Consider the following 10,829-nt stretch of genomic DNA (forward strand, 5'->3'; position numbering starts at 1 on the left):
GTTGCCCAGGCGGGTCTCGAACCCATGGGCTCACTCACCTGGGCCTCTCAAAGTGCTGAGATTACAGGGAGCAACAGAGCCTGGGGCAAACCATTTAAATGTGCATTTTAGGCCTTCTGTTGGGTCGCTTCAGCAACCCTGTCACTTTGTTATGTTCCCGCATTCCCAGCTTTTTTTCATTGGCTAGATCTCCTTTCTGTTTCTGTGTCTTCTTCCTGCATTGACTTTAATCCTGTCGGCTCCCTATAAAATATATCTAGAGTCTAATTAGTGCAATCTACCACCATCTTCCATCTAAATTTTTGCAGTAGCCTTGTAACTCCTCCCGCAGTTTATTTTGAATATAGTCAGAATATAATCCTTTTATTTTTATTTATTTTATTTTTATTTTAGAGTTGTGTGGTGTATGTAAGGATTTACTCCATAAGCAAATTACATAGTAAATTCCATGCAGGTGTGGATTGGGCTTCTAGTGGGCCCTCTCTTGCTGATAGTGGGCTGTAGACATTAAACTGTACATACTATACATTTAAGAAGTAAAAGGTGTTTGTATAAGATTTAGTGTTTTTGCATTTATTATTTGATATGTTGATAGAAAGAAAGGAAGAGAAATACAATTGGCACACATCACCATTTACTCAGGCAACAGCAGACAACTATCCATTAGATTGGCAATGAATGTTCTCTTCCAGCTTAACTCTATTTTATTTATTTATTTTTGAGTCAGAGTCTTACTCTGTCGCCCAGACTGGAGTGCAGTGGCACGCTCATGTCCACCATAGCCTCGATCTGCTGTGCTCAGGTGATCCTTCCACCTCAGCCTTCCAAGTAGCTGGAACCACAGACGCGTACCACCACGCCCGGCTAACTTTTTGATTTATTTTAGAAATGAGGTCTCACCAAGTTGTCCAGGCTGTCCTCAAACCCATGGGCTCAGGCAATCCTCTTGTCTCCACCTCTCAAAATGCTGAGATTACAGACGTGAGCCACCATGTACGGCTTGTATTTATAATTACATTGTATGTAACTAGACATTACCTAATCCTTCTTAACTTTATTTACTATCAAAGAAAGAAAGGACTTTTTCCAAGTCTAAAATTGTTATGTGGCATCCAACTGTTCTCGTAGAGTACTATAGTACCAAAAAAACACAAACAAAAAAAAACTTCCACAAGACCATTATGCTAGTCTCCCTCTAAATGAGATTTAAAATGTACTATCCAAACCCCAAATGTGGTAGTTATAGATAGATTTATTTATGGAGATAGTTTGTAGTGCAGGAGAAGTCTGTACTTTTTTTTTTTTTTGAGTTGCTCAGGACAAAGTGCGGTGGCATAATCAAGGCTACTGCACCTTTGACCTGCAGCCTTCCAAGTAGCTGGGACTATAGGCATGTGCTACTATGCTTAGCGAATTTTTTGATTTATTATAGAGTCGAGATCTTACCATGTTTCTCAGGCTGGTCTCAAACACTTTGGCTCAGGCAATCCTCTCTCCTTGCCCTCTCAAAGTGCTGGGATTTCAGATGTGAGCCACCATGCCTGGCGTAAATTCTTAAGTACTATTGTACAAGCATCTAATAAGGACATAGGGAATGTATTTTGAGGACTGAAAAGTATTCCAGCGAACATTTTTCATTGAGGGACTTAGAGTCGTTGATTTTTATATTTTTCTTGATATGTATATAATGGAGTACTACTTGCATGTGGGAGAGGAAAAGGAAGGAGTGAAATGCATTAAGAAGCACCTGCTTATCCCATAGAGACTGGAATGTCCTGGGAATGGGCAACAACCACGTAAGATGAGGGTGAGATGGGGGATGGTTAGAAAATCTGTAAAATGTTGTTTGACCACATGACCACACACTGTCAGCCGTCTAATCCCTTACAAGACTCCTTCTCTGGAAAAACTGGATCAGAGAGGCCACAAACCTGGGAACTCCACTTAGGAGAGTGGGGGTGAAGTGCTGTTATGAAGGTAAATGTCACCAGGCTCGGTGGCTCAGCTGTAATCCCAGAGTTTTGGAAGGCTGAGGTGAGTGGGTTCCAGACCCACCAGGGTAATTTGGCGTGACCTCATCTCTACAATAAATCAGAAATTAGCCGGGCATGGTAGCACATGCCTGTAGTTCCAGCTACTTGGAAGGTTGACATGGAAGGATTGCTGGAGCCCAGCAGGTCGAGGCTGCCGTGGCTGGGAGTGTGTCACTGCACTCCAGTCTGGGTGACAGAGGGAGACTCCAACTCAAAAAAAAAAAGAAAAGAAAAGAAAGTAAATGCCCTAAAATTAAAATGGCATACTGATGGTGGATTTCTTTCTTTTTTTTTTTGAGTTGGAGTCTCACTCTGCCCAGGCTGGAGTGCAGTGAGCACGCTCACGGCCATGCAGCCTCAACCTACTGGGCTCAGCCTTCCACGTAGTTGGAACTACAGGCATGTGCCACCATGCTCGGCTAATTTTTTGATTTATTGTAGAGATGAGGTCTTGCCAAATTGTCCAGGCTGGTCTTGAACCTGTGGGCTCAAGCAATTCTCTCACCTTGGCCTCCCCAAATGCTGGGATTATAGGCGTGAGCCACTGTGCTCAGCCTGATGGTGGATCTCTAGCCTCGCTTCCCTGTCAATTTCCTGCAAGTTAGTAGTCAGGTTTATGTCTCTGATATAATGATTCTCTAATTTCTAGTCTAGAGATTAGAGAATCATTTTTTACTAATATTTATATTTACCACTGGGAGATTAAGTGTGCTGGCCACCCTAAAGTGAATCCCACAAGTCTATAGCTCTATCTATAAAAATAGAACTTTTAGCCGGGCTTGGTGGCTCAGCCTGTAATCCCGCGCCTTTGGGAGTCTGAGGTGAGTGGATTGCCTGAGCCCGCGGGTTCGAGACCCACCTGGGCAGCGAGACCTCATCTCTACAATAAATCAAAAAAGGAGCCGGGCGTGGTAGCGCATGCCTGTAATTCTGGCTACTTGGAAGGCTGAGGCGGAAGGATCCCCGGAGCCCAGCAGGTCGAGGCTGCGGTGGCCGGGAGCGGCCACTGCACTCCAGTCTGGGTGACAGAGTGAGACTCCAACTCAAAAAAAAAAAAAAATAGAACTTTTACTCTGTGTTTTAGTGACTTATTCTCGAGTGTGAACTAACAATTTAGGATTACCTGACATTTGAGGGAAGCATATTATACGAAATAATTTTTAGTGTGCTTTCCTTAAGGGCTGACAATTAATGAAAACTCAAGACTACATTGTTTTGTTTGTGGTGTCAACAATTGGAGTCTGTGGAAGGGGAAGCAAAAAATTGGGAAGTATCTCTAAATTCCAAATTGGGTATGAAAGTTTCTATAGATAGGGTCTTATTTTACTATTAGTATTAAATACTCACCACTGAAGTTATTTCATATATTTCCTTGATTATTTATTTTCTCTAGCACAAGATTCACAGACTTTGTCTGTCAAGGGCCAGGTAGTAAAATTAAGCTTTGTGGGTCATACAGTCTTGGTTACACTTACTCCATTCTACCATTGTAAAGCAAAAACATTCTGTGACGTCATGTAAACAAATGGACATGGCTATTTTCCAGTACAGGTTTTTTTACAAAAACAGACTGTGGGTCCACTTTGACCTGCTGGTTGTAGTTTGCTGTCCTGTGATTTAGTCCATATAGTAGAGTATTAGATCTATGAGAACAGATACATCATAATAGTTGTACTGAGATTCAGTGCCTAGAAAATATTCAATATATAATCCTTGAATGATTAAGAATCTGTACTACACCCTCTAGGATGTTCTGGACTTCCTCACTGACGGTAGCTACTCACTGTCTGCTTTCTAAAGCCAAAAATGGTTCATGCTAATGAGAACTTTAGACTATTACCAACATATAAGCCAAAGACTGCAAGTACTGTGTTCCAGAGAACGTGTTGTGAAGGACTGCTCTCTGGTAAGGAAAGGATTCCTTCACCTCCTGAAGTGTAGAATGTGGAAACAATTTGGCAAATAAAAACATATAGGTAATTGCTGAACCACCGCTAGAATACTACTCAGGACTTTTTTTTTTTTGAGGAGTAATCTCACTATGTCGCCCAGGCTGGAGTGCAATGGCATGCTCGTGGCCACTGCAACCTTGACCTTCTGGGCTTAGACGATCCTTCCACCTTAGCCTTCCAAGTAGCTGGAACTACAGGCATGCACCACCACACCCAGCTAGTTTTTTGATTTATTGTGGAGATGAGGTCTCACCAAGTTGCCCAGGCTGTTCTCAGACCCGGGGCTCAGGCAATCTTCTCACCTTGGCCTCCCAAAGTGCTGGGATTACAGGCATGAGCTCCCGCATCCACTCAGCCAGGACTTTTTAGCTATTACAATTTTGTCTTTTTAAATATTTTGCAGTTAGAGTTTTAAGCTGCATTCACAAATAGTATTTTGTGACTTTGCTTTATCTATTGAAGACAAAAGCATTCAAAGAAGAATCCTCGAGACAATAATTTTAACAGTTAATGGAATTGTTTTATGGACCTTTATGATCAGTGTTACTTCTTTTTTGCAGTAAACCTATGATGGACTTGTTGATATTCCTCTGTGCACAGTATCACTTGAATCCATCAAGTTACACAATTGATCTGCTATCCGCTGAAAAGAGACACATTAAATTTAAGCCAAATACACCAATAGGAATGTTGGAGGTAGAGAAGGTAATTTTAAAACCAAAAATATTGGATAAGAAAAAGCCCACACCAATAATACCAGAGGTAAGAATTCCATTACAGATTTTGATGTCTTATGAATAAAATATTAAGTTGATTTTTCAATCATTATCAGCGACTCATTATAAAAATAGACTTTCCTTTTTTCTTTTTTCTTTTTTTTTTTGAGTCGGAGTCTCACTCTGTCACCCAGGCTAGATAAAATATTAAGTTGATTTTTCAGTCATTATCAGCAATTCCTTACAAATGAAAGATAAATTGGCTTTCCTTTTTTTTTTTTTTTTTTTTTTTTGAGTCTGAGTCTCACTCTGTCACCCGGGCTGGATAAAATATTAAGTTGATTTTTTTCAGTCATTATTAACAACTCATTATAAATGAAATAAAAATTGACTTTCCTGGTCAAATTTGATGTGAACGTGGCTATCATGTTTTCTTAGGTCACTTTGTTTAGGATTTAGTTGATTATTGATCCTTGGATCAAATAGAATTTGGGAACTACTTTAGATTTTAAATGTTCTAAAGTGATCAATATAACTATTTAAGAGTCTGACAATTATGAATGATCTGTATTTTAAGTTACTCTTTTATTTTTTATTTATTTTATTTTTTGAGCTGGAGTCTCACTCTGTCACCCAGACTGGAGTGCAGTGTCACACTCACGGCCACCGCAGCTTTGACCTGCTGGGCTCAGGAGATCCTACCTCCTCAGCCTTCTAAACAGCTGGAACTACAGACACATGCCACCACTTCCGGCTAATTTTTAAATTTTTTTTTTTTTTAACTTTTTTATTGCAGAGACAGGGCCTCACCAAGTTACCCAGGCTGGTCTTGAACCCCTGGATTCACGCAATCCTCTTGCCTCTGCTTCCCAAAGAGCTGGGATTACAGGCATGAACCACTGCGCCCAGCAGCTACTCTTTTAAAAGTATTTTACATTTAGAATCTTTTAATGAAAATTCATCTAAGATTTTACTAAAATAATTTTTTTGGCTTCTCTATGCATGGTGAGCAGTTGTAACTTACTAACATCCGAAGAGATAATCAGTGTTACACAATAACTCCATTTTCTTTAAAGTGTGAATTTTAAACAAACATTTTTAACCACATTGATTTTAATATCGTCAGTTCTTATCAATACAGCTGTTCTCTTGCTATAAGTAATAGGATAGAAGTTTCTGGGTTTCAGGAAATACTCTTTTTCTTTTTTTTTGAGTTGGAGTCTCACTCTGTCACCCAGACTGGAGTGCAGTGGCTGCTCCCGGCCACTGCAGCCTCTACCTGCTGGGCTCTGGCGATCCTTCTGCCTCAGCCTTCCAAATAGCTGGAACTACAGGCTCCTGCTACCATGCCCGGCTAATTTTTGATTTATTGTAGAGATGAAGTCTTGCCAAGTTGCCCAGGTGGTTCTGGAACCCGCGGGCTCAGGCAATCCTCTCATTTCAGGCTCCCAAAGTGCTGGAATTACAGGCTGAGCCACCAAGCCTGGCTGGAAATACTCTTTCATTATGAACATCAACTATTTTTTACTTGGTAAAATGTATAAAAGTTTGTATATGAAATTCATAGTTTGTTTGCATGTGATTTGAATACATATATTTTTGCCTTTTCTTCATATTGTTATGAAGTTTTTTATTAAAAAGATGCGTTTTTAAATAATATTAAAACACGTTTGCTTTCTGTAATATGTGATTGAATATTAGACATTAGGATATGGGCTGCTTTCCTTCTAGATATATATTCATCACATATTCTATTTTTCTATATGGAAATGGTAATATGCTATAGCATAGGATTATACATGGGGATCTGCAAACTATAAATTTTACTTAGTATGGATGCATGTTGATAAGTTCCATTTATATACAGGGTTTATTGAATTATATTAAAATGATGAGATGCTTAAAATCTTCCTGATTTTTAAAAATTATTAGCATAGATATCTAAATAAGGGAGGTTTTAATATTCTTTACTAAAATATTAAAACTAGCCAAAGTAGTAATATTAACAATAATAGCAAAAGCTAATCACAATAGCTAATATTCATTTACTGATGGACTACATGCCAGACTCTGCTAAGCTAATTATATGAATTTTGTTTTTTTTTTTTGAGTTGGAGTCTCACTCTGTTGCCCAGACTGGAGTGCAGTGGCCGCTCCCGGCCCCCGCAGCCTAGACCTGCTGGGCTCCTGCTGGACTCCGGCGATTCTTCCGCCTCAGCCTTCCGAGTAGCCAAAATTACAGGCATACACTACCACGCCTGGCTGATTTTTTGATTTATTGTAGAGATGAGGTTTCACCAAGTTGTCTAGGCGGGTCTCGAACCCTCAGGCTCAGGAAATCCACTCACCTCAGCCTCCCAAAGCGCGGGATTACAGGTTGAACCACCGAACCCAGCTATGAATTTCTTATTTATCATATTTCCTATAGAAACAAAAATTTTAGTGGTCCAACAACCAAAATAGCCCTTGTTTCATTGAAGCAACCACAAACCATTTGAAAGATAAATATTTCCCAAATAAGGGATATATAAAACATGTATAATTTTGTATTATACTATATATTTGTTTGCTAATTTTGAAGCAGATTTTTAAGGAACATAGTAATAAACATCAGTAGTACTAGATACAAGGCTATTTTTCTTTTTTTTTTTTTGAGTTGGAGTCTCACTTTGTTGCCCAGACTGGAGTGCAGTGGCCGCTCCTGTCCAACGCAGCCTCTCCCTGCTGGGCTCCGGCGATCCTTCTGCCCAAGCCTTCCGAGTAGTAGGAACTACGGGCGTGCGCTACCACGCCCGGCTGATTTTTTGATTTATTGTAGAGATGAGGTCTTGCTGCCCAGGCGGGTCTTGAACCCGCGGGCTCAGGCAATCCACTCACCTCAGCCTTCCAAAGACATATTTTTCTTTTTAAATTTAAATCTACTTAACATTTTACTATAGAAGGCTTGTAAATTTAATCTAGATTATTTAATACACAAACTATTTGTTTCTAAGAGTTTGCTTTGGATTTAGAAAGCAACACTGATTAAAAAGAGAATTTTACACCAAAATTTGGGTTTAGTGTTTATTGTCTGAAAATATATAATTATTGATTACTTTATTATACTAGCCATCATTGTAGAAAGTTTATTTAAATAAATAAATTATGGTATAATTATGACTTTATGTTTCAGAAAACTGTGAGAGTAGTGATCAATTTTAAGAAAACACAGAAGACCATAGTAAGAGTTAGCCCACATGCATCACTTCAAGAACTTGCTCCTATTATCTGTAGCAAGTGTGAGTTTGATCCATTACATACACTGTTGCTGAAAGATTACCAATCTCAGGAGCCCCTCGACCTGACAAAATCTCTTAATGACCTGGGACTAAGAGAATTATATGCCATGGATGTCAACAGAGGTAAGATTTTTGTCTTATTTTCTTAAGAGGATGTGTATATGTGTGTATTGTGTTTATGTATAGGTGTTGTCGAGTTCATAATGGCAGTTAATGGGATCCTATAGATAAAGGTAATTGTATGACATTCAGGGTAGGAAAAAAAAATGAAATGTAAATAAATATAAATCAAGTTAAAATAAAATTTAACTTCACTTATTGAAATTGGAATGAAAACTTGTCTCTAACTCTCATGCACAGTTTATATTTTTATATCTATTACAATTTTTTTTTTGGTAGAATTAAGCTTAATTCCCTGTGGCTTTGAGGCTTCAACAGAAAATAGAAGTTTACCTGTAAATTAATTGTTCTAATCAAGTGTGAATTACTATAAACTCACTATGATTTTGTCTGAGTCTTAATTGTCGTTCATATTTGGAAATTTTTTCCTAAGGTCAGCACCCCAAATAAGCTAGCTTATAAAATGAATCACTCTAACTCCCCAAATTTTTGAAATAGCTTCCAGTTTTAATCTATAGAAATAATGTAATAAAATTTGGAGATCTTAGATAATGTTGGTTTGTATGGTGTCTAATAGATTAAAGAATATTTACTCATGAATCTGTTTTACTAGGAGAAATAAAAGTTTAGTGAAGGAGATGATTATTTACATATTCTGTGTGTAGAGAATTTCAAACTTTATCCTGAGGTTGTGGCTTTATATAATCCATAGACAACTTTTTCAACTCAGTGATGTTTTATACTTGAACAAACATCATCTTCACAGTCAATTTACCCTCTTTTATACCCCCTCCTTCTGTAGCCACTTCTGTTACTGCCTTCAGTAAGTCATCTTTACAAGGTAAGACATGAATCGATAGAAACAAATTATAACATGAAATTGGGTAAATTGAAAATAAGCTTCTAGTTTTACCTATTTTCTTTACATTACTAATATGTACATTCTGTAAGAGATTTTGACTTAGCAAATATTTAGTTTTATTTTCTAAAAAAATTATAGATTCCCCCTTGATTTCTGAGTTTAATTATAATACTTTCTTTTCAATAAATATTTCAAAATTGTATCATCCTATTGGTGTGAGAAAAAAATATTCCTTACTCTCATACAAGAAAAAATGATTTTTCTAGAATGTTTATTGGGTACAAATGCTAATAGTTTGGTGGTACCATGAGAACATCTCATCTGAATTATTTCTACTGACGACAATAATTCAGAAGAATAATGTAATAGTCACCATATAGAATTTTGTGCCCATTAATTTTGTGAATATTTGGGACTACATGCTTATGGTAAAATTAGCTTTTATGCCATGTAAAGGTGCTTTATATAATATGTAAAAAAGCTCACTTTTACATGAAATTTCTGAAGGGAAATACATACATTTTAGTAGTGGTTACCTTTAGGTGGTAAGGTTGTAAGTGACTTTTTTCATATATCTTTTCTTTATATTACAGAATTTTATAATGGGCTTATGTTACTTTCGTTGAGAAGAACTTTATTAAAATTTTCCAATAGAATAAGTTCTGAAAGTCTTTTTTTCCCATTAAGAAAAGATAGGCTTATATAATTGATTAACCTGTTAACTCACTTGCGACTGCTGACGTGAATTTACATCATTCCAAATTCTGTTCCTGGTTGCCACTGACGTGAACTTACATCTTTGCAAGTTTTTTCTGAATGCTGCAACATTGTCATATGTATATGTTATTATATTTTGCTTGAAAATGAATAGTCAGCCATGAAGAGAGAAAGTTAATTGAGATAATTATCTGATATCAATTGCACAATGTTGTTATTGATTTAGGTAGTTGGCAAAAATTGCAAGTTGGTCATTATTTTGTTGTGATTAGTGTTGTGTGCTTGTATTTTGATATTTCAGGGATTTCATACTTGAACATTAAAAATAATTATGAAAAATGAAGAAATATATGCTGATGAGATTTCTGAGGTCGAAGGTGAAATCCACTGAACTTACTAGTGATAGTGAGACAGATAGTGATGTAATGATGCAATGTAAACGAAGAAGTATAATGCGCAGATAATCTATCTATGACAGTGAATCTAGTACCGGTGAGAATGAATCAGACATCGAGTGGACAAAATATGATTCAAAAAGAAACTTAGAAGTATTTATTGGTAATCCAGGTGTCAAGGTATTTCCCAATGATCCTCAAAGTATAAGTGAAATTGTCGGACTATTTATTGGAGATGATTTTATAGAACTGATTGCAGTGGAAACTAACAGGTATTATGATCTGATGTACCACAGATATAATGTCCAAAGAAATAAAAAAAGTGGAGCAATACTACTGTATCCAAGATGAAAAAATTTCTATCATTAAATATTTTGATGGAACAAATGAAGAAAACCACAATACATGATTATTGGTCAATACATTCAACAATTGCAATGTCTTTCTTTTAAAAAATAATGACGTGAAATAGATTCCTACAATTTTTGCGGTCTTTGCATTTTTTCCAATAATGCAGAAATACAGTCAATTCAAGCAGATTATGCAAAATTGAACCCATAATAAATAAGTTGAACACCGTGTAGACACCTGAACAAGAACTTCCCTTGGATGAATCCATGATACCTCATTGTGGAAGACTGTCTTTTCAGGTTTATAATCCAAATAAAAATACAAAGTATGGAATGCTAGTCAGAGTGGTGTCTGAGGCAAATACTGGATATGTCTGCAACTTTCAGCTGTATTGTGAAAAAGGTG

The 10,829-nt window shown here is 37.1% G+C and overlaps 1 protein-coding gene across 1 annotated transcript in view; it reads left to right on the plus strand.

The window, feature by feature from the left end:
* Window positions 1-10,829, plus strand: part of COBLL1 (cordon-bleu WH2 repeat protein like 1) — a 70,849-nt gene that overhangs the window by 15,418 nt on the left and 44,602 nt on the right. Inside the window, 3 exon segments of the mRNA XM_021711437.1 lie at window positions 4,546-4,747; window positions 7,874-8,102; window positions 8,902-8,940. Of these exon segments, the coding sequence (XP_021567112.1) occupies window positions 4,546-4,747; window positions 7,874-8,102; window positions 8,902-8,940 (470 nt within the window).

This window comes from Carlito syrichta, unplaced genomic scaffold (genome assembly GCF_000164805.1).
Source record: "Carlito syrichta isolate Samal-C Ts95f unplaced genomic scaffold, Tarsius_syrichta-2.0.1 Scaffold302296, whole genome shotgun sequence".
In the NCBI taxonomy this organism is placed as follows: Eukaryota; Metazoa; Chordata; class Mammalia; order Primates; family Tarsiidae; genus Carlito; species Carlito syrichta.